This window comes from Phyllobates terribilis, unplaced genomic scaffold (assembly GCF_046119375.1).
Source record: "Phyllobates terribilis strain yellow unplaced genomic scaffold, ASM4611937v1 Scaffold_9__5_contigs__length_417890890, whole genome shotgun sequence".
NCBI classification, from domain to species: Eukaryota; Metazoa; Chordata; class Amphibia; order Anura; family Dendrobatidae; genus Phyllobates; species Phyllobates terribilis.
In genome coordinates this window covers 94,185,909-94,210,671 of record NW_027362769.1, presented here as the reverse complement: position 1 = coordinate 94,210,671, position 24,763 = coordinate 94,185,909, and the positions used below count along the sequence as shown (strand labels likewise).

Genomic DNA, 24,763 nt, shown 5'->3' with positions numbered 1-24,763 from the left:
GCTTATGATGAATCATAACTTTGAATTATTATTACTAATGTTAATAAACCCAGGATGGTAGGTATGAATGATTACTGCAATAATTACAGTGATTATCATCTGGAGAAGGGATGCACAACATTTTTTGCCATACTGAACCAATTCCAAGGGCAGCAAAAAAATTAAAATGGTAATTCTGATAATTAATTTCACTCCTCTGTTTGAAATCTTGCGTGGAGCACCTGGTCATGGCTAATTTATGGTGAAATTATGTTCTTTCCACTTCTGGATTATGGCCCCAACAGGGCTCACTGAAATCTTCAGTAGTTTAGTGATTCTTCTGTAACCAATGCCATCAGTATGTTTTCTAACAATAAGCTTGCAAAGGTCTTCAGACAGATCACTGGTTTTACCCATCATGAGATGTTTCTTATGTGGCACCTTGGTAATGAGACACCTTTTTATAGACCATCATTTGAACCAGCTGATATTATTTTTCACTAAGTGGCAGGATTACTTTCTAATTACTGATAGATTTCAGCTGGTGTCATGACTTTCCATGGCTTTTTGCACCTCTCTTTCTTTGTGTTCAATACTTTTTCCCTGTGTGATTTCTCATTATTACTGTTATGATCTGCAACAAGAACTAAGGAAAGATAGGGGAAAGCTGTCCCTAAAGTAAGACTAAGCTGAATCCCTACGATGTAGCGGGCTGCCTGTTCCTAGTGAACAGACCCGCCTTCGTCCTCGGCTAGTCTGAACGAAGACCTATAGAATTAAGGGAGGGGTCCCTAAAAGGACTAAGGACTGGGACAAAATAGGGACACCTCCTAAACAGAAGTTGTTGCAGAACACAAAAGACAAACTGACAAAAAGTACTAGCGGTCCCAGAGGACCAAGCGAACTGACAGAGATAGGCACCGAAGCACCAGGCAAGCAAGACAGTCAAACAACACTGAAGTCCAGCAAAGCCAGAAGGGTGGAGCTGGAATATAAAGGCAGATGGTCACGGGACCGCAAAACACAAGATAGAAAAAACTAACAGGAGGGTTCTAACAGTACCCCCTCTTTTATGAGGATCCTCCGGATCATCCAGGCCCAGGCCTATCCGGAAACCTCCTGTGGAAAGCTTTAACAAGTCTAGGAGCAGAGACATCATCCGTCCTTACACAGGAGTTGTCTTCAGGACCGAAACCCTTCCAGGAGACAAGATACTGTAATGTCCCTCTATGCCATCTAGAATTCAAGATACGCAAAATCTCAAATTCGCCGTCTTCCACCACAGGAGGAACTGTGACAGTGGCGTCCCTATCAGAAACGTCAGCCTTTTTCAACAAGGAAACATGAAACACAGGATTAATTTTCCAAGAAGTAGGGACATCCAACCTAACAGCAGACGTGTTAACAACCTGAAGCACTTTAAATGGACCCACAAACTTAGGACTCAGTTTTTTAGAGGGAATCCTCAACCGCAGGCTCTTTGAGGACAACCAAACCATGTCACCCACAGTAAACAAAACCTCTTTACGTTTCCTGTCAAAATACTTCTTGGATTTCTTGTTAGCCTCTTGAAGGTTGCAACGTACATTAGTCCAAACTTTCTCCAAATCACAGGAAAAATTCTCCTCCGGCACCGCCGACCCTAATTTGGAGAATGAACCAAAAGACGGATGTCTCCCAGTACAACAAAAAAAAGGAGAACACCCAGCAGAGGAGGATGTATGATTGTTAAGAGCAAATTCTGCGAGAGGCAGAAACTCAGACCACACCTCTTGATTGTCTGCCACAAAACAACACAAAAACTGTTCAACATCCTGGTTCTTTCTTTCAGTCTGTCCATTAGACTCAGGATGATAACCAGACGAAAATGACAAATGGACTCCCAACCTGTCACAAAAAGCACGCCAAAAGCGAGCCACAAACTGAGGTCCTCTATCAGAAACAATATCTGTGGGAACGCCATGGAGCTTGACAATCACCTTAACAAACGCCTTAGCAACTGTCTTGGCGCAGGGCAACTTAATGAATGGAACCAAGTGACACATCTTACTAAAACGGTCCACGACCACCCAGGTGACAGTAAAACCCTCGGACACAGGAAGATCAGTAATAAAATCCATTGTGAGATGCGTCCAAGGCACACTAGGAACTTCCAGAGGGCAAAGCAACCCCGCAGCAGGAGTATGTGAAGCCTTTGACCTAGCACACACAGTACATTGACGCACCCACTTGATGACTTCCTTCTGCGGTCCAGGCCACCAAAAACTGCGACTGATAAGTCTCTTAGTTTCCGAAATTCCTGGATGACCTGCCAACCGAGACTCATGACACTCCACAAACAAATCTCTCCTAAAGGCTCTAGGCACGAACAACTTCCCATGGGGAGTGTTAGATGGAGCATCATCTTGAGCTTTCAGAATCCCATTCTCCAAAATGGAGTCCAAAGCCGCCACCACAACTCCTTTCTGTAAAATGCTCTCCTCCTCCTCGGCACCGACCGTAGGAGAGAAATTGCGAGATAAAGCATTGGCTTTAACATTCTTAGTACCAGGGATATAGGTAACAGAAAAATGAAACCGAGAAAAAAAAAGAGCCCACCTAGCTTGACGGGCATTCAAGCGCTTGGCAGCATCCAGATAGATCAAATTCTTGTGATCTGTGAAAACCTGAATAGGAAATCTAGCACCTTCCAAAAAATGACGCCAATGTTCAAATGCAAGTTTAATAGCCAGCAACTCCCGATTTCCAACATCATAATTCAGTTCGGTTTCTGAAAATTTCCTTGAAAAGAAGGCACAAGGATGTACTCCACCCTTGTTCTCCTGAGACAAAACTGCTCCGACCCCCACCGATGAAGCATCGACCTCGACCAAAAAAGGCTTGGTATCATCAGGCTGCATAAGGATAGGGGCAGAACTGAACCTCTCCTTGAGATACTCAAAAGCTTCAATGGCCTCAGTAGTCCACTGGGCCGTATTCGCACCTTTCTTGGTGAGATCGGTTAGAGGTTTAACAATTACAGAAAAATTCTTAATGAATTTCCTGTAATAATTGGCAAAACCCAAAAATCTCTGTATAGATTTCAAACCAATAGGCCTAGGCTATTCCTGCACAGCCTGAACCTTCACAGGGTCCATCTCAAAGCCCTCGCTTGAGACAATGTAGCCCAAAAAACTAATTTTCTGCACAGCGAACTCACATTTCTCCAGCTTAGCAAAGAGTGAATTATCACTCAATAACTGCAAAACTTCACGTACACTCTGCCAATGGGACTCCAGATCTGGCAAATAAATCAAAATGTCATCCAAATACGCAACCACATTCTTACCAATCAAAGGTCTCAGGATGTCATTAATAAGGTTCTGAAAAAATGCAGGTCCATTGGTAAGACCGAAGGGCATCACCAGATTCTCAAAATGACCTACCGCAGTGTTAAAAGCAGTTTTCCATTCATCACCCTCCTTCACTCGTAACAAATTGTATGCCTCCCGGAGATTAATTTTGGAGAACCACTTGGCTCCCACTAACTGGTTAAACAAGTCAGGAATTAACGGCAATGGGTAGGAATTGCGTGCGGTAATCTTATTAATTTCACGAAAATCCAGACATGGACGTAAACTGCCGTCCTTTTTTTTAACAAAGAAGAATCCAACTGCCACAGGCAACTTAGAAGGTCTAATGTGACCAGCAGCCAGGCTAGTCTCTATGTACTCCTCCAAAGCCTTTCTTTCAGGGATAGTCAGATTAAACAAGCGACTTTTGGGAAGAGTAGCACCCGGAACAAACTCAATGGCGCAATCATAATCCCTATGAGGAGGTAAAACTTGCGACTCCTCCTCCGAAAAAAACTTCCAAAAATCTTGAATAGGTACAGGTAATTCCCCTTTTACCACAGCCGCAATGCGACCATTACAACATTTATCATAGCACTTAGGACTCCAAGACTTAATCACATTAGCAGACCAGTCCAGTAAAGGATTGTGCACTTTTAACCAAGGCAATCCTAAAACAACTGGAGAGAGCAAATTATCCAAAACAACCAAGTCCAAAATTTCTTGGTGAACTCCATTGATAGTGAGGGAAAATGCAGCAGTCTTGTGAGTAATACATTTCAAAGGAGTGTTATCAATTGCAACCACAGAAATAGGTGATGACAAAGGTTTGGATTTCAATTTAAGGTTTTCCAAAAACCCTTTATCAATCACATTAAGTGTTGAACCACAATCCACAAATACCCAAAATTCAATCAAATCTCCCTGCAGAATGGTACTCCCAGAAAGAAATACTCCTGCAGAGCGTAAACAAGCTATACGGACGTAACTGACCTTTTTTTTTCTTTACTTAAACGACGCTCACAATACTTAATCAAATGGTCCGCTTTACCACAGTAAAGACACAAACCTTCGGCGAATCTCCGGTCTCTTTCCTGAGAGCGGATTGACATTGTCCCCACTTCCATTGGTTCTCCGCTGTCAGAGCAGATTTTCTGGGAACTAGGACCTGACGTTACAGGAGTCTTTACATCAATCACCCTGGACCTCAGTCTCCTGTCCACAGGAACAGCTAACTGCATAGCCTCCTGCAGTGTCTCAGGTGCAGGGAATGCAATTAGCAAATCCTTAACCCTTTCACTCAGACCAGCAAGAAATAAACATTTCAGCGCAGAATCGTTCCATTTAACTTCTGAGGCCCATCTCCTGAAGTGTGTGCAATAATTTTCAACATCATCTGACCCCTGATTCAAACGTCTAAGTTCTGATTCAGCAGATGAAATTCGATCAGGATAGTCATATAATAGCCCCATTGCAGAAAAAATTCCTCAACAGACCCCAAACACGGATCATTAGGTTGGAGAGAAAAGGCCCACCCCTGTGGTTCCTTGCGCAAAAGTGACATAATAAAACCAATGCGCTGTGATTCATTCCCAGAGGATCTTGGTCTCAAACGAAAATATAACAAACAAGCATTTTTAAAGGAAAAAAAATCTTGCTGTTTACCACAAAAAAACATCAGGCAGTCTTACTTTGGGTTCGACAAAATGCGCTCCAGAACAGCTACTCACGTGTTGCTGGAGCTCAGCCACCTCCAGAGACAATCCTTGCAAGCGTTGAGCCAACTCCTGGATGGAAACCATACTGATCCCCGAATTTCTTTCCTTTAAGTTTTTTTTGGGGGCTGTACTTACTGTTATGATCTGCAACAAGAACTAAGGAAAGATAGGGGAAAGCTGTCCCTACAGTAAGACTAAGCTGAATCCCTACGATGTAACGGGCTGCCTGTTCCCAGTGAACAGACCTGCCTTCATCCTCGGCTAGTCTGAACGAAGACCTATAGAATTAAGGGAGGGGTCCCTAAAAGGACTAAGGACTGGGACAAAATAGGGACACCTCCTAAACAGACGTTGTTGCAGAACACAAAAGATAAACTGACAAAAAGTACTAGAGGTCCCAGAGGACCAAGCGAACTGACAGAGATAGGCACCGAAGCACCAGGCTAGCAAGACAGTCAAACAACACTGAAGTCCAGCAAAGCCAGAAGGGCGGAGCTGGAATATATAGGCAGATGGTCACGTGACCGCAAAACACAAGATAGAAAAAACTAACAGGAGGGTTCTAACAATTACACATAATCTAATTTATGGACACTCTATGGTTTGATTTATTTGCCTGTGTGGACTGAATCGTTCATTACCGACATCTGGTGAGAATTCAATGTCAATAGCTCCTTCAAAAATATATTTACTTAGAAAATTGGTGACGCTTTCAATACTTATTTCACCCGCTGCATATATATAAATATAAATATATATATGAAATGAGTAGCAATGTTTTGAACTTTAGACTTTCAGGCTTCATATCTCACCATCCACTACTGCTTCGAACGTGAGACTACCATCTTTTTATAAACAATCATCTTGGCTATCTCATGCATAAATTTGACTTTCAACTATGTAGCATGTGATTAGTTATGCATCGTTACTGTTTTGCACCTGGTGGTGGAAAAATCTTTTGCTTCCTGTATACTACAAATTACAACCTGTTCTCACATTCCCTAATAGCTCAGTGTTTTTAGGTTGATTCCCAAGCAAAAAGTCACTGGTGCAAATCGAGGAGGAGCCATGAAGAAGATTTCCCAAGAAAAGAGAAACCGCATCATCCAGCTCATTGATAGTGGTCTCTTGGCCAAGAAAATTGCTAAACTACATCATGTGAGTGCCATGACAGTTGGAAAAATGTGAAAATAAGTCTGTCCATACGTTCAAAAGCCAAGAGGTGGACGTCCAGGTACAACAAGTCAGCTCATCACAAGGTCTTTCAGTTCTTGTGCAATAAACAAGGCAGTGGAGGTGGCTTGTATGCTTCGTAATAGTGAGATCACAGACATCCATGCAAGCATGGTGCTACGCACGTTACACAGATGTGGAATGGTGGCTCGAAAAAAGGTGAAGAAGCCTCAACTTCAATATCGTCATAAGAAGCGTTAGCTCGAGTTTGCAAAAAAATACGAAAAGTGGACAGTAGAAGATTGGAAACGGGAGACTTGGAGTGATCAGATGAAAGTCAATAGACTAGGCTCTGATGGGTGCAAATGGGTCTGGAAAAAAACAAGAGAAAAATAGGCTAATGGATCGAGAAATTGAAGGAACTGTCAAGTTTTGTGGAGGAATCCAGATGATATGGGGTTGTTTCACTGCCAAAGGCGTCGGATAGTTGACCAGGATTGATGGTGGTCTCAATGCTGAGCTATAGGTGAGTATCCTACAAGATGAGTTACTTCATACACTCGAGTACTATGGGTATGAAAAGGACCCAAAGCATACGTTGAGATTGGCAAAGAAATGGTTCAATGACAATGAAGTAGAGGTGCTGGATTGGCCCCCACTGTGACCTTCACCCTATCAAACACTTGTGGTTAGAGTTGAAGAAAAATCTGTATACATACCCAAGTGAGTCGACCAGTATGCACCAACTTTGGGAACGTGCAGAATAAATCTAGGATCAGATTTCAGTTGAGACATGCTTGAATCTGATCAAGTGTATGCTAAGAAGGATTCAGGCAGTGCTGAAAGCCAATGGTGGATTTAGAAAGTACTATCAATATAATAAAAATTTAAATTTAGATTTTTAGGTGCAAAACAGTAACAATGCAGTGACATGACAAGAATCTACATAACTAATCATATGCAACATTCATATGCAACATAGTTACAAGTCATATTTATGTATGAGATAGCCAAGATGATTGTCTATAAAATGATGGTAGTCTCACATTCGAAGCAATAGTGGTTGGTGAGATATAGAGCCTGATGGAGCCTGAAAGTCAAAAGTTCAAAACGTTGTTACCCTTTTGCTCATCAGGCTATGTATGTATATGTATTTATAAATATATATGTATACAGTCATGACCGAAAGTGTTGGCACCCTTGAAATTGCTCAAGAAAATGAAGTATTTCTCCAAGAACATGATTATAATTAGACATGTTTTGTTATACACATACTACTTGGAGCCTTCACTAGTTTAGAAATTTTTATGTAACCAATGCCATCAGTATGTTTTACAACAATAAGGTTGTGAAGGTCTTGAGACAGATCACTGGTTTTATCCATCATGAGATGTTTCTTGTGTGGTACCTTGGTAATGATATACCTTTTTATAGGCCATCAGTTGAACCAGCTGATATTATTTTTCACTAAGTGGTAGGATCGCTTTCCAATTGCTGATAGATTTCAGCTGGTGTCATGACTTTCCATGGCTTTTTGCATCTCTCTTTCTTCATGTGTTCAACACTTTTTCCCTCTGTCATTTCTCATTATTACACAACTTAATTTACACCGCGTGCAGAATTATTAGGTAAATGTGTATTTTGATCACTTTGATACTTTTTATACATGTTGTCCTACTCCCAGCTGCATAGGCTTGAGAGCCAACTACCAATTAAGTAAATCTGGTGATGTGCATCTCTGTAATGATGAGGGGTGTTGACTAATGACATCAACACTCTATATAAGGTGTGCTTAATTATTAGGCAACTTCCTTTCCTTTGGCAAAATGGGTCAGAAGAGAGATTTGATGGGCTCTGAAAAGTCCAATATTGTGAGATGTCTTGCAGAGGGATGCAGCAGTCTTGAAATTTCCAAACTTTTGACGCGTGATCACCGAACAATCAAGCGTTTCATGGCAAATAGCCAACAGGGTCGCAAGAAGCGTGTTGGCCAAAAAAGGCGCAAAATAACTGCCCATGAATTGAGGAAAATCAAGCAAGAAGCTGCCAAGATGCCATTCGACACCAGTTTTGCCATATTTCAGAGCTGCAACGTTACTGGACTATCAAAAAGCACAAGGTGGGCGATACTCAGGGACATGGCCAAGGTAAGGAAGGCTGAAAAACGACCACCTTTGAGCAAGAAACAAAAGATAAAACGTCAAGAATGGGTCAAGAAATAACTGATTTTTCAAAGGTTTTATGGACTGATGAAATGAGCGTGACTCTTGATGGGCCAGATGGATGGGCTAGAGGCTGGATCAATAAAGGGCAGAGAGCTCCACTCCGACTCAGACGCCAGCAAGGTGGAGGTGGGGTACTGGTATGGGCTGGTATCATCAAAGATGAACTTGTGGGACCTTTTCGGGTTGAGGATGGAGTGAAGCTCAACTCCCAGACCTACTGCCAGTTTCTGGAAGATAACTTCTTCAAGCAGTGGTACAGGAAGAAGTCGGTATCGTTCAAGAAAAACATGATTTTCATGCAGGACAATGCTCCATCACATGCATCCAACTACTCCACAGCGTGGCTGGCCAGTAAAGGTCTAAAAGAAGAAAAAATAATGACATGGCGCCCTTGTTCACCTGATCTGAACCCCATATAGAACCTGCGGTCCATCATAAAATGTGAGATCTACACGGAGGGAAAACAGTACACCTCTCGGAACAGTGTCTGGGAGGCTGTGGTGACTGCTGCACGCAATGTTGATCGAAAACAGATCAAGCAACTGACAGAATCTATAGATGGAAGGCTGTTGAGTATCATCATAAAGAAAGGTGGCTATATTCATCACTAATTTTTTTGGTTTTTGTTTTTGCATGTCAGAAATGTTAATTTCTAAATTTTGTGCACTGATATTGGTTTACCTGGTGAAAATAAACAAGTGAGATGGGATTATATTTGGTTTTTATTAAGTTGCCTAATAATTCTGCACAGTAATAGTTACCTGCACAAACAGATATCCTCCTAAGATAGCCAAATCTAAAAAAAACAAAACACTCCAACTTCCAAAAATATTAAGCTTGGATATTTATGAGTCTTTTCGGTTGATTGAGAACATAGTTGTTGATCAATAATAAAAATAATCCTCTAAAGTACAACTTGCCTAATAATTCTGCACACAGTGTATTGCCATCTATGGTTTGATTTCTTTGCCTGTGTGGATTGGATGGGTTGTTACCAACATCTGGTGAGAATTTCATGGCAATATCCTATGTATTGGACATTCACTTTGTAAGTCTTTAGTACCACCCATGTCATGGCCCAGGGCAGCCTCAAATTGCCTCTTTCTTTATATTTCATAGACATACTGTAGATGATATTGAAGAGGAGGGAGAGCTAAAATAAGCTGTCATCTTTAAGGGCATTTTTTTCTTAAATACATGCATTCATTGCTAAAAATCATTTTGCCATTGGATTGAATAAAAAAAAAATCTGCACAGTTTGCCTTCTATAGCCTCTGTGGTGCACTGTTTATTGCTAGCTGAAGAATGAGTTATCTGAGAATCTGGCAGTGAGCATGGCCTGATGGGAGCATTTGTAACTCTTTTATATGACTTTTCTGGCTTGAATTATCACCACAGACCACATCAAAGTTGAATGTGCAGGGAAATAAAGAACATATAAAAGCAAAACGGTGCAACATTTTTAATGAATCCCAATTGCAAATATGATTTTTACCCCAAATACATGCATTTAAGTAAAGAAAAAGAAAAAAAAATTACCCCCTTATGTTTGGCAGTAAAATCAAATAAGATATAAAACGTCTTTACTTACTTTTGAAGTCCCTTTACTTCTTTTAGTTTTGTGCTGATTTGTACAAGGTTTGATTAGTGACAGATGACACACATTGGACTTTTATGATTTTTTTTAGGTCATGTTATTCTGGGATACTTGTTCTGATCTGACTTTGTAGAGTGGCCCAACAGGGAATATTATATTTAGGCAGGTAAGTGGCAGGTTGCCAGCAGCTGCACATGGAATTGAACCTTAGTAGCCCAAAATTGTCTGCATCTGGAAGAGATGAAATTATATCCAAATAAACGCCAAGGACGTCTTTCAAGATCATTGTCTCATTCCATAGAGAAAGTTCGATAAAGGGCTGTAAAAGTGTAATTTCCATAGAGAAAGGGTACTGTGACATTAAGGCTATACAGGTATATGGATATCCTGATATCTCTATTCTAATATGCAGAACATTTTTTTGAATTCCAAAAATTAATTTACCGAATTAACCGAATCCTATGGAAAACATGGTAAATTGGCGTAACTGCAAGCGTGGCCATTCCTCTGTACCCAGCATATTGGGGATATTTGTAACCCAGAGAAAAACTCTTTTGGGAGACATTTTGGAATTGATTATTTAGCTGATATGAATAATTTTTTATTTGTTTTTAAGTTTTGATTTAGGATCCAAAAAGGGACACGACCTTGACAAATTGTGACATAGTTTAAGGGTTTCATCTCATTTAAAGTGTACACCTGAACACTATAGATTATAGATGTCAAACTGAGGCCCACAGGCCAAATCTGATCTGCAGTATAGTTATATTTGCCAATAAGAAAAAAAATACCAAATGTCTACTAGACCTGGCCCCCCGGTAGACAGTACATGCACCGCTAATACTACAAATCCCTCCTTTCTACTCTCTCTCTCTCTTCCACCGGAACTCTGATCATTGCAACAGACTTCCGGGAGAAGTCCATGTTCAGCGTTTAGCACCAGACACTACCTGTCCGGTACGAGCCCTGAACTTTTAAGGTTGGGTTCGTTCATGTCTACCTCCCTCCCGTCTAAGCCCTACAGTGTCCCTAAACCACTTTTAGAGTCTACATGTTTGGCATTTCTGAAGCGATGAGAGCCCGCTTCATTTACGAGGTCCATGTTTCCAGAAGCACGAGCTGGGCACAATGTATGGGCACTACAATGTCAGATTTGCAATTTTCACTCAGCAACATTCACTACTGCTTGTTTCTGGAAAATACCCATGGAGTCAAAATCGTCATTACACCTGTAGATAAATTCCCAGAGGCATGCAATTTCCTCCAAAATGGGGTCACTTCAGAGGGATTCTACTCTTTTGATACATAGTGGCTCTTTCTATGATACAGTAATTTGTTCTCCAAGAGTCAAACAGCACTACTTCCGTTCCGAGTCTTGCAACGTGGCTAAGCAATACTGTACAACCACATTTGGGGAATTGCCACGTTCAGCAGAAATTGTGTGACAAATTGTGGTGACATTTTTACCAATTTCCTTGTGTGGAAATGTAAAATCTAGGGTCAAAACAAAATTTTTGTAGCAAAAATGTAATTATTTTTTCTTCACTGCCGAATGGCATAAAATTCTGTGACACACCCATTGTGTCAATATGATCACTGCACCCCTAGATGAATTCATTGAGAGGTGTAGATTGTAAAATGGGGTCACTTATGGGGCGTTATGCTGTTCTGGCACCTCAGGGGACCTGCCAATGTGACATGACACCTTCAAACCATTCCAGCAAAATCTGCACTATAATATGGTGCTCCTTCCCTTCTAAGACTTGTGCCTCAAAATAACTCATTCTTCAGCTAGCAATAAATAGTGCACCACAGAGGCTATAGAAGGCAAACTGTGCAGATTTTTTTTATTCAATCCAATGGCAAAAATGATTTTTAGCAATGAATGCATGCTTTTAAGAAAAAAAATGTCCTTAAAGATGACAGCTCATTTTAGTTCTCTCTCCCCTTCAATATCATCTACAGTATGTCTATGAAATATAAAGGAATAGGCAGTTTGAGGGTGCCCTGGGCTATGACATGGGTGGTACTAAAGACTTACAAAGTGAATGTCCAATACATAGGATATTGACATGAAATTCTCACCAGGTGTCGGTAACAACCCATCCAATCCACACAGGCAAAGAAATCAAACCATAGATGGCAATACATTAAGTTATGTGTAATAATGAGAAATGACAGAGAGAAAAAGTGTTGAACACATGAAGAAAGAGAGATGCAAAAAGCCATGGAAAATCATGACACCAGCTGAAATCTATCAGTAATTAGAAAGTGATCCTACCACTCAACAAGATTTTGTGCCTCAAAAGTAGTTTTCGACCACATATGGGGTACTGGCATACTGAGAAGAAATTATGTAACAAATTGTACCATTTATTTTCTCCTATTATCCCTTTTGAAAATTGAAATCTTGGGGCCAAGAAACATTTTAGTGGAGAAAATGCTCACTACACCCCTAGATGAAATTTGTCATGAGGTGTAGTTTGCAAAATGGTGTCACTTGTGGGGATTTCTGCTGTTTTAGCATGTCAAAGGCACTTCAATTGTGACATGTCATTCGCAATCTATTCCAGCCAAAATTGCTCTCCAGAACGCAAGTGCCACTCCTTCCGTTCTGAGCCCTGCTGTGTGCCCAAACAGTAGTTTTCCACCACAGATAGGGTATATGTGTACTTTGGAGAAATTACATAACAAATTATACAATCCATTTGCTCCTGTTACCCTTGTGAAAATGAAATATTTGGGCCTAAAGCAACATTTTTGTGGGAAAAATTTATTTTGTTAATTTTTTCAGCTAAAGTTATAAAATTCTGTTAAGCACCTGGGAGTTCAAGGTGCTCACCACACATCTACATAAATTCGTTGAGAGGTCAGTTGAGGGAGGTTGGCACTTTTTATGTACATCAGGGGCTTTGCAAATGCGACATGGTGTCATCTATGTATTGCAGACAATTTTGTATTCCAAAAAGTCAAATGGCGTTCCTTCCCTTCCGAGCCCTGCCGTGCCCCCAAACAGTAGTTTTCCACCACATATGGGATATCGGTGTACTCAAGAGAAATTGCACAACAAATTGTATGGTTCATTTTTTCCTGTTACCCTAAATGGGCCTTTTTGTGGGAAAAATTTAAATGTTCATTTTTTCTTTCCACATTGCTTTAATTCCTATGAAGCACCTAAAGGGTTAATAGACTTCTTGAATGTGGTTTTGAGTACTTTGAGGGGTGCATTTTTTAAAATGGTGTAACTTTTGGGTATTTTCTGTCACATAGGTCTCTCAAAGTCACTTCAAAAGTGACGTGGTCCCTAAACAAAATGGTTTTGCACATTTTGTTGGAAAAATGAGAAATTGCTGATAAACTTTTAACTCTTCTAACTTCCTAACAAAAAAATATGTTTCAAAAATGATGCTGATATAAAGTAGACATATGGGAATTGTTATTTATAAATTATTTTGTTCAGCATGACTAACTGAATCAACTATAAAAAAATTAAAAGTTTGAAAATTGCAAAATTTTAAACATTTTCTCAAATTCTCATGTTTTCACAAATAAATGCAAAAATTTTAATTTAAATTTACCACTAACATAAAGTACAACGTGTCACGAAAAAACAATCTCAGAATCACTCGGATACATTGAAATTTTCCAGAGTTATGAAGTGACACTGATCAGAATTGTAAAATTTGGCCTGGTCAGGAAGGTGAAAGCAAGATTCGGGGTAAAGTGGTTAAACCATTTCTTTTCTGCATCATAATTCTCTGAGACTTTCAGCCTAAGGCCTCATTCTTATGTTGTTTTTTCTCTTCTCCTATAATGTTAAAAATGGACAACACTCGGATTGCATCACTGCTCTGTAAATGATTTTCATGGACTCACGGACACATAGACTCGTATGGGTGATCAAAAAGGAATATGATGTGCAGAAAGACACGGAAATGTGAACATCATCATAGACTATAAGGGGTCTGTGTTTTGTCCATGACAAACACAAATAGAACATGTACTGGAAAAAAGGGCGTCTGAATGAGGCCTTAATCAGATCAAAGATGTTATAATCTCAACCAAATGCTTGTTCATCGACGTTGACCTTCCCACAAAAACGCATCTGTTCCTCTCTCAATGGAGAGAGCATAATAGACCCCTGAATTTTATATTAAAAAATATATACTACTAGAGCTGTTTTTTATCATGTGCGATTGGGCATGTTGGACTTGAACATGTCCGATTCTCCTTTTCGCTTGTGTAAGCTATTAGAGAAATATCTACCTAACCACATATTGAAGCAAAACTTGAAGCTCCTGTCCCCAAAATGTTCCATTTATAACAGCCCCCTAACCTACTATGTGTAGCGTCGGCATCTCTGCCTCCTTCCAGGCAGAGACGCCGTCCCCCTTACTGCCGCGGTCCTGCTCCGGTGTCTTCCGGCCTCCCTGCTGCTGCTGGTGCGTGCAGCTTCCCCGGCACTGTGCTTAGGGTGCGTGCACTCCCTCCCTCTTAAAAGGGCCGCGTGCGCCATCCTAAAAAGTCCCCGGCCAATGGCCGGAGGACTTTCTCTATAAAAGGCACCTCCTCCAATATGGAAGTGCCCGTGCAAGGTTGTTGCTCTGTGATACTTACTTTGCTTCAGCCCTCAGGTCCTCTGCAAGTCTGTCTTGTCTGCCAGTCTGATCTTCAGGCCCGTCCTCCAGTCTGATCTTCAGTCCAGGCCGCCAGTCTGACTACTTTCCAGCCCGACAGTCTGCCTTCAGTCCAGTCCGCCAGTCTGTCTATGGGCTCTGCCCGTCTGCTTACTTGGAAGTGACGCGCCCCTGGGCCTGTGCTGAGTAGTGTTGCGCACGCGGGAGCCTACCCGGAGCCGGATCTGATAGGGGTAGTAGTCTCGTGGCGGTGACCCGGTCCGTGCCCAGGGAGTCAAGCTGAGTGGCAGTATATTAGCAGTAGATGTAGGACGACTACGCCACCCGTTGAATGTAGCTATGGAGTTGCCGCTGCAGGGCAGACCGCTGAGGCCGGTGGTAGGATACTGCAGCGTAGATGGTATAACCCCCAACGGGAGGGGTATGGCCTCAGGGCAGCCGACGTGGATGATGGGCGTAGCAGGAACCACTCAGAGACGATGCGGTGTAGTTCAGGGTCTTTACTGGTGACAAAGATAGACCCTCCCGGAGTACTGGCTAGCGGTCGGGGCCTGGTCAGTCCTTGAGCAGATGGGATCCCCCTTGGCAAGGCGGAGTTGTAGGCCTCCCCAACTAATTGTACTCTTCTGGCTTCCTTGCTAGAGGCGGGTAAAGGTAGCCCACGTCCCTGAGTGTACCGTGAGGTGCTCACCCGTATGGCCGGTGACTCGGGGCCTTCTAGTGGCTTCCGCTCCACGACGGCGGTGCTGGTCCCACGCGTGTGACCGTGCCTTCGGGTTTCTTGGCCAGAGGACCTGAAATCCCCTGCCGGGCGGTTTCTGCTGCTGGGTCTGGGTTAATCCCCACAGCCTCGGACTCCGGGTCCGGTGGTAACTCTTCAATCAGGGTGAGCTCTTCAGCTGCCAGCCCCTGATTCCTTTTAGCACTGCTCCCACAGAGCTCCTGATCTCTCTTTCCTATAGCTGCTTCTCTTCTTCTCTCTACTCTTCTCACTAACCCTGCCTCAGCCCCAGCTTTATATAGGGGAAGTTCTTCCCCTCCCAGGACTGGGCAGGAGGTGTGGCATGCATAGGATTCCTGACCAAGAGACCTCCCACCTGCTCTCAGACGTAATATTGCTATTACTGTGGAGACCAGACCCCTGGGGTGCCACATTCCCCCCTAGTGAAAGTTAGTACTCCGGGACTAAACATACTTTTGTAAACATAACAAGGTGCAAACAATAACATTCTAATATAGACAACACATAAGGTGGTCACGGCGTGTCCGCAACCGGGTGTAACTTTTGAGGAAAACAAGGGTGTCCATTTCACCAACACAGGGAGACGTAACCAGGTAGGGGTCTGTCCTGCCCCGAGTCCTTAACAGTCTTTCAGTCCGTACTGGGTTACGCTCCAACTATATACACAAAGGATTCCCGGTAAATCCACCAAAGACTCCGCCGGAGAGTTCCACTTGTTGCCGTCGCATCAGTGCCCGGATCTCTTTCTGGAGCACTCGCTGCTGGCCGGAGCTGGCGTTCTTGGCAACCTGCTGTAAAATGAAAATCACCTCTTGCCATATGTCCGGGTTGATTGCAGCGGCGGCAGATGGGTTGTCCGTCCTCGTTGTATCGGTCGCTGGGTCTTCCTCTGGCCGGTGGGGTCCTCCTTGGTCGACGCCACGGGATGTCCTCCGGTCCGGATGCCAGCTGGATCTTCCCTGGAGTGGAAACCTGTAAAGACTGCACAGTTCGGGTTAGCGCAGCAACGCTTTTAGCTAGCTCTTGGACCTGATGGTGCAGGTCTGGAGCCGGGTCATTGTTCAAAGCCTGCGCATCAGCCCCCACAGGCCCTGCCGACAAGGGCGCCGCCTCCTGGTGGTAAGTGATAGCTGGGCGCCTGTGGGTCACAACGCCACCCGGTGCCGGTTCTCGGAGCACCCGGATGGCTCTGTCCTTGAACTGTGCAAAGTCCAGATGAGGATCCTGTAAGGCTATGGCCCGCAACTGGGTTCGGTGGACATTGCAATACAGTCCCTCTATAAATTGTTCGGTCAACAGCCTGTCCTCGTTTCCCACGCTGTCGGGGTCGGTCTGCTTAATGGCTCTCAGGGCCTCTTGTAGGTTTAGTGCATAGTCCCTTATACTCTCATGTGCTCGCTGCTTGCACCCATAGAATTTAAGCTTAATCTCGGCTGAGGTGCGGGTATCAAAGGTGTCCCTCAGCCGGGTTAGTATCCCCGCGACAGTCCTCCTCCCAGGTGGCCAGGACTTTACTTCCCTTTGGGCTGCCCCGGTTAGTTGGGCCACCAGGATGCTCACTTTTTGCTCTTCTGTGAGGGGGTACACCTGGAAGAGGCTATCCAGCTTTTCTCTAAAGTCATTCAGGGTATGTGACTCCCCTGAGTATTGGGGTAGCCAGGCTGCTCCCGGGATATAGGGCATGGTAAAAGGCATGACTGCAGCAGCGCTGGCGCTGGCGGGGGTTGAGGCAGTGAAGCTCTCCTCCGTATCGGACATCTTCCTCCCCCCTAGTGGACCGTGGCCTACCTTGCGATGATCCTCTTCCGTAGGCCGCGGCTCCGCAGTGGATCGTCAGGGTTGAGGACCTTCCGTCGCGCTCCTGTGACGTCAGCGTCTGCTGGGCTCCTTCCAGGACCTTACGCGACGTCTGGACGTGAGGCGGGGCTTCAGTTCTCGCGCGCTTTTGGAGTCCACGCCCCTCTTCTTCCCGCGCGGCGTCTTCAAGATGGCGTCCAACGGCGGGAAAACTCCACGGAAGGCGGGAAGAAGGCTGAAAATGGCGCCGGATGGCGGGAAAACTTCACGGATGGCGGGAAGAAGGCTGAAGATGGCGCCGGATGGCGGGAATCTTCGCGGATGGCGGGAAGAAGGCTGAAGATGGTGCCGGATGGCGGGAATCTTCACCACAGGTTAGTTTAAAAGTCTCTTTTTCAGGCACGCAGTACCCGGCGGTTGCGGGCACGTAATCCTGCCGACTACGCCAAAAGCTGACGCGCCCCTGGGCCTGTGCTGAGTAGCGTTGCGCACGCGGGAGCCTACCCGGAGCCGGATCTGATAGGGGTAGTAGTCTCGTGGCGGTGACCCGGTCCGTGCCCAGGGAGTCAAGCTGAGTGGCAGTATATTAGCAGTAGATGTAGGACGACTACGCCACCTGTTGAATGCAGCTATGGAGCTGCCGCTGCAGGGCAGACCGCTGAGGCCGGTGGTAGGATAGTGCAGCGTAGATGGTATAACCCCCAACGGGAGGGGTATGGCCTCAGGGCAGCCGACGTGGATGATGGGGGTAGCAGGAACCACTCAGAGACGATGCGGTGTAGTTCAGGGTCTTTACTGGTGACAAAGATAGACCCTCCCGGAGTACTGGCTAGCGGTCGGGGCCTGGTCAGTCCTTGAGCAGATGGGATCCCCCTTGGCCAGGCGGAGTTGTAGGCCTCCCCAACTAATTGTACTCTTCTGGCTTCCTTGCTAGAGGCGGGTAAAGGTAGCCCACGTCCCTGAGTGTACCGTGAGGTGCTCACCCGTATGGCCGGTGACTCGGGGCCTTCTAGTGGCTTCCGCTCCACGACGGCGGTGCTGGTCCCACGCGTGTGACCGTGCCTTCGGGTTTCTTGGCCAGAGGACCTGAAATCCCCTGCCGGGCGGTTTCTGCTGCTGGGTCTGGGTTAATCCCCACAGCCTCGGACTCCGGGTCCGGTGGTAACTCTTCAATCAGGGCGAGCTCTTCAGCTGCCAGCCCCTGATTCCTTTTAGCACTGCTCCCACAGAGCTCCTGATCTCTCTTTCCTATAGCTGCTTCTCTTCTTCTCTCTACTCTTCTCACTAACCCTGCCTCAGCCCCAGCTTTATATAGGGGAAGTTCTTCCCCTCCCAGGACTGGGCAGGAGGTGTGGCATGCATAGGATTCCTGACCAAGAGACCTCCCACCTGCTCTCAGACGTAATATTGCTATTACTGTGGAGACCAGACCCCTGGGGTGCCACAGAAGCACCTGCCTGTTACCTGCCGTGCCCACCAGCCTGCTTACCTGGAAGCACCTGCCTGTTATCTGCCGTGCCCGCCTGCCTGCCTTTACCTGCCGTGCCCACCTGCCTGTTTACTGGGAAGCACCTGCCTGTTATCTGTTGTGCCCGCCAGCTTGCCTACCCGGAGCACCTGTCTGGCTATCAGCCGACTCAGCCTGCCTGACTACCTGGACCACCCGTCAGCCTGCCTGCTGTGCTCTTCCGCTGTACCAGTCAGTTCCTGCCTTCTGACCCGTGGGAGTCACCTGCTCTCATACAAGGTCGGTCCCAGAGTGGCACCTGGTCCCTCTGCTCAGTCCTTCCCTGGTTCACTGAGTCGACTGAGCTGCCGTGCGACCCTGGTCAGGCCGAGTAGATACTTAGTCACGCCCCTCTGGTCCCTCCTTGCACCGCAGCACAGAGGTTCCACCACCCGGATCCGTAACACTATGTACCATTTGGCAGAGATACGTTTGGGTGAGCTCAGACATATCAGAGTCCTGGAGTGACTTCTGCCTTTTCTCCCCCTATAGTTGATGTTTTACCGCATACATATTGGATTACCGTCACCACCATAGCCAGTCAGTGGACAGGTTTCTTTCTTTCTGAATTATGGATTAAAGCTCATGTAAGCCCATCCACGTCAGATATATCAAAGATAGGATTAGTTAATATCAGATAGGACTCTATTTTTCACAGTTTACAGCAATTATTATTTTTAGTCTGTGCATCGCGTACATCTTTCTAAAGTGCACTTCTCCTGGGATTAGTATTTATCTTACTTTTATAAGAATGCTATAAAGAATGAAAAGCCACTGAGTTGTAGCTATTATGCATTGTGTAGAACAATGAGACGCAAGAGAAAAAGAAAGGTTAACGGCGCCTTTGTTTGCTCTTTAAATGTCACGCACTGTTACTACATTGCAGGCTCATATTGTTCTTCAGAGTAAAATTTTCACAAATATTCAATGGTAAGAGAGTTTCTCTATAAACTTCCCATTGACCACCTCTGTCTATGAGATATCAGATCATATTTGATAAATGCATACCTAAAGTGGTATGCCAAAAGATTATGAGTCTCAGAATCAGTGTCCCTCCAACACTTCTGTAGTTTTGTATTTGGGCTATGTTGTAGTTCCTACATAGCGGACAGGCGACAGCACAGTTATTCAGTGAAAATCATTCTTAGGCATCATTTACATGTTAGTTTTTTGAGTATGCACCATCTGTGTTTTTCATGGATAGCAGTCGTAATTAATGGGTCATTCCCATATTTACAATTTTTCGCGGACATCTCGGTGTGCATAAAATCGCAGAAATATGTCTGACTTTGATCCAAGTGTCGAATCATGATCTGTAATGCAAGTCTATGGGTCTGTGAAAAAACGGATTTGCACTTGTATAACTGTTAGATAGGAGAAGGTAAAGAAAATAAGAAAAATTCTTCACATACAAGAAAAACTGATGACACTTGGACTAAAGTCTGATGAAACTCTAATGGAACTTGATCCGTTTTTCTTATATGTGAAAAAACTGACTTGTTAATGAGGCCTTAGGATCAGATCTATTCGATATCTCATTTCCTTTAGATATGAGCTTGCCATATACAGGAGCATTTGTTCTGCTGAGCGCTCCTGTGTTCTTTATGTGAGAGCCGCTGCCAGACATCTCCGGTGGTGGCTTCTCTGGTGGAGAACTAAAGGATCGGCAGTCCGAAATTGGTCATGCTGGATCCTTTTGTCCCCAAACATCATCTGTTGGGGGAGTACTGGTGGCCCACATGAACATTAGACTGACATTGTCCAAACCTGTTGATATTTGAGAGTTCAGCCAACATTACTCTCTATGGTGGCCTTAAGCCTAATGTAGAGTTTTCAGGTCAAACTTCTCACTCCTCTTTTTCATCTCTCCGACTTCAAGCTCGACTCCTCCTAAATAAATGGCTCTTGAATATTAATTAGTAATGTGCTGTAATTTATATGGCTTATCGTCGTCATCATCAGCATCATTCCTAAACTGCCATGACAATAAATATATGCTACAAGCTGGGCATTTAATAAATTTATATATTTCATATCATAATTTTTAATCCAATACATTTCTTTCAACTCTACAGCATTGGTTCTAAGTATAAAATAAAGCCGTTCTGTCATCGCTTTGTAAAACACGTAAATGATGTCTCCAGGCTGAAATATCATGAATTGTATCTACAACTAAAGTATGCATTACCTATAATATTGTTTTTATTATCCAGAAATCAATGACAACAGGACGAGCAGTACGCACGAAGAGGTGAGATGTCGGTTGTATATGTATTCGAGATGAACGTTAATAATTGGCCAAATCTGTCAAAGATTAGCAATAACAGCCAATCACAAGGCAGCTTTCATTTCTTTCCAGAGCAGTTTAAAAAATGAAAGCTCATTGGTAGAGATGAGCGAACCTGAACTGTAAAGTTCTGGGTTTGCACCAGCCACCTAGTGTCCAATGCTGAACTCCGAACACGGACTTCTCCTGGAAGTCTGTTTTACTGTTACAGACTAAAGTTCGGTCGGGTACCAGAACCCAAACTTTTACAAAAGTAATTCTACAATTAGATAGCTTAGATAAATTAGGCCCATTGTGTCAACCCTTCTTCTAGTTCAGTGTACCAGTTTCATCAACCGGGTGCATACATCATTTATCCTGTTGCAACATTCACCGTACATGCAGATGTACATGTTTAGAGCGAGCTCAGGAGCTGAGACTGTTCGGCACATGTGCCAGCTGTATAATGCTGTTGGCATTCAAGTGTAGCTGCTAAATCTGCAATTCACCACTTAGATGCAACTGCTAAATGTGACAAAAGCATTTAAATGGTTGAGAACCTGGGCAAGGGGGTCATTTTATCATTCTTCTCGGTGTCTGGGTTTAATAGGAGACTGTCAGTTTTATAATAGACTAATAGAATATCGTGTGAGTGATCAACAGATAGCAGGTTTATTATAAAAAATATTTTACAAAAATATCTACAAAAAAATAATATATGGTTCAAATCACTCCCCTTTTTCCAAAACCTATATATCAAAGTTTATAAAAAAATATATTAATTCTATACCGTGAAACAAAAAAAGAATGGAATGGCAGAATCGCTATTTTTTTCTTCACTTCATCTCTCAAAAAAAGAAAAAATTGAGTAAAAGAGATTAGAAAGTTGAATGAACATAAAAATGGAATCAATAAAAACGAAATCTTCCGTAGTAAAAATAAAAACAAGCACTCAGACAGCTCTATCGACCAAAAATTAAGAAAAGAATGTATGCCTACTAGAATTTTTTTTGTAAGTAACAAGACATAAAAAAAAAAAAAAAAAAATCTGTGTATCACCATAACCATCATAACTGTACTGACTCACACAACAAAGTTACCAGATCATTTTGCCAAGTCATACTGAAATGTAAATTTTGTAAAAACAAAACCCCCAAAAAACAAATAGCGGAATTGATGTTTTTTTGTTATTTTTTAAATCTACCTAACTTTTTTGTCCAATTTTTCAGTACATGATATGGTAAAGTGAATCATGTGATTAAAAACTTCAAGTCATCCTACAAAAAAAACCCTCATATGGCTATAACGATGGAAGATAAAATCAGTTTTTGATTTTAAAAGGTGAAAAGACAAAGGCCATGTCTCAAAGTGGTCTTCCAACAAATACCACTTGTTCAGTTAAATTTGTAAGTGTATTGTGAAAAGTGGCAGAAGTGCTTCAAAAGTATGCCTCTATAAAGAAAAACATAACAAAACCTTTAAAAAGTGCTATTAAAGGGTTTCCATGGTTTATAAAACCCATAGTCAAGTAACAAACTAGTGAATTGAACACCTTAAGGACCGGGAGATTTTGCATTTTTTCGCTTTCATTTTTTTCTCCCCTTATTCTAAGAGCCATAACTTTTTTATTCTTCTGTTGACATAGCTATGTGAGAGCTTATTTTTTGCAGAAAAAGTTGTACTTTTTAAAGTCACCATCCATTTTATCATGGGATGAACTGGAAGGCAGGAAAAAAAATTCATGTTTGACGAAATAGGAAAAAAAGTGCAATTACTCAATTGTTTTTGGGGTATTTTACTTACAGCATTACTTTTACAGTAAAAATGACCTGACAATATGCTTATCCAAGTCAGTATGATTACAGAGATACCAAACATGAATAGTTTTTGTTTTATTTAAGTAGTAAAAAAAAAAATCAGAAACTTGTAAACAAACCCCAAAAAATTTTTCTTGTGACACTGAGAGCCAGGCCCATAACGTTTTCAATTTTAGGGCAATGGAGTTGTGTGAGGGCATATTGTGGGATAGGTGCAATGTTTTGATCGCCTCTTATTACTTTTTTTTTGTGTTGTTATGGCAGCCAAAAAATCTAAATTCTGGAGGTTTTATTTTTTTTTCTCGTTCTCCGTTTACTGATCAGATTAATTTATTTTATATTTTGATAGATCGGACTTTTACCAACGCATTGATGTCAAATATTTGTATTTTCTTTTATTTTTTTATTTCTTAATTTTTAATGGGGGGAAAAAGAGATTAGTTACTTACCGGTAACGGGATTTCTCGGAGACCATGACAGCACCACGAGAGAGGGAATCCGCCCACCAAGGACAGGAAACCTACAGGCTTAAAAGGGGGCGGCCCTCCCTCTCGCCTCAGTTTGGATTACAGAGCATTGAGAGGAAAGCCCGGTTAGTAGACATAGCAACATAATCATGAAACAAGCAGTATATACATTTTCTTACAACACCAATGTGTGAGAATAAAGAATGAAAACAGATAAGAACTGCTCCCAAAAAGGGGTGAAGGGAGGGAATATAAGGGTGCTGTCATGGTCTCCGAGAAATCCCGTTACCGGTAAGTAACTAATTTCTTTATCGGTCGACCATGACAGCACCACGAGAGAATTGCAGAGATGAAGATTCTAGGGAGGGACCACCACTTGGAGCACCTTTCTCCCAAATGTGAGGTCAGATGAAGCACCCAGATCTAGTCTATAGTGCTTATAGAAGGTAGATGGAGAAGACCAGGTAGCTGCCTTACATATGTCCTCCATCAAGACGCCAGACCTCTCTGCCCATGAGGTTGCCACCGCCCGGTAGAGTGAGCTTTCAGGCCATGTGGTGCTTCCTCTCCGCTGGATACATAGGCTAGCGTAATGGCCTCCCTAATCCATCTAGCTATGGTGGATCTAGAGACCTTAAGCCCCTTCCTAACCCCCTGATAGGAGATAAACAAGGAACTATCTCTCCTAAAGGGCTGAGTGACAGCAAGGTACCTAACCACACACCTTCTCACATCTAAAGCATGGAAATCTGCTTCTCTCTGATTACTAGGGTTCGGGCAAAAAGAGGGTAATATTACTTCCTGAAGTCTATGAAACCGGGAAGCTACCTTAGGCAAGTATGCTGGATCTGCTCTAAGAATTATTCTGTTGTCCAGGACCTGGGTGAAGGGAGGGCCAGAGGACAGAGCCTGAATATCACCAAACCTCCTAGCAGATGTTAGGGCTACAAGAAGCGCTGTTTTGAGGGTAATAGATCTCATGGATACAGAATCTATCGGCTCAAAAGGTGACCCAGCTAACGCTTTCAGAACCAGGTTTAGGTCCCATGGAACGACATTATTTTTGGTAACCGGCCTGGACCTACCTACTGCTTTTATAAAGCGGGAAATCCAATAGTTTTCTGCGAGGACACAGTTATAGAGAGCACCTAGTGCCGACACTTGGACCTTCAAGGTGCTCATTGCTAACCCCAGCTCGAAGACCCTTTGTAGGAACTCTAAAATCTTCCCAATTGGCGCTCCCTTATCCACTGAAGATTTAGAAAAGGATAAAAACTTGTTCCAAATTTTTGCAGAAATTTTGGTAGTGACAGGCTTTCTACTACGTAATAAAGTAGATACTAGACTCTGGGAAAGCAGGGACCTCTCAAATTCCACGCCGTCAAGTGGAGGCCCGGAGCTCGCGGATGGAGCACTGGACCCTGGCTGAGGAGATCCGGAACTTCGGGCAGGACCCAAGGGTCCGAGATGGACATGTTCCTCAGGCATGAGAACCAGGGCCTTTTG

The 24,763-nt window shown here is 43.4% G+C and overlaps 1 protein-coding gene across 2 annotated transcripts in view; it reads left to right on the top strand.

Annotated features, from left to right (window-relative positions):
• PPP1R1C (protein phosphatase 1 regulatory inhibitor subunit 1C) overlaps positions 1–24,763 on the top strand; it is a 75,387-nt gene that overhangs the window by 31,868 nt on the left and 18,756 nt on the right. For both annotated transcript variants that reach the window (XM_073646793.1, XM_073646792.1), the window contains exon 3: positions 20,921–20,958. In XM_073646793.1, the coding sequence (XP_073502894.1) occupies positions 20,921–20,958 (38 nt within the window). The remainder of the gene's footprint in view (positions 1–20,920; positions 20,959–24,763) is intronic.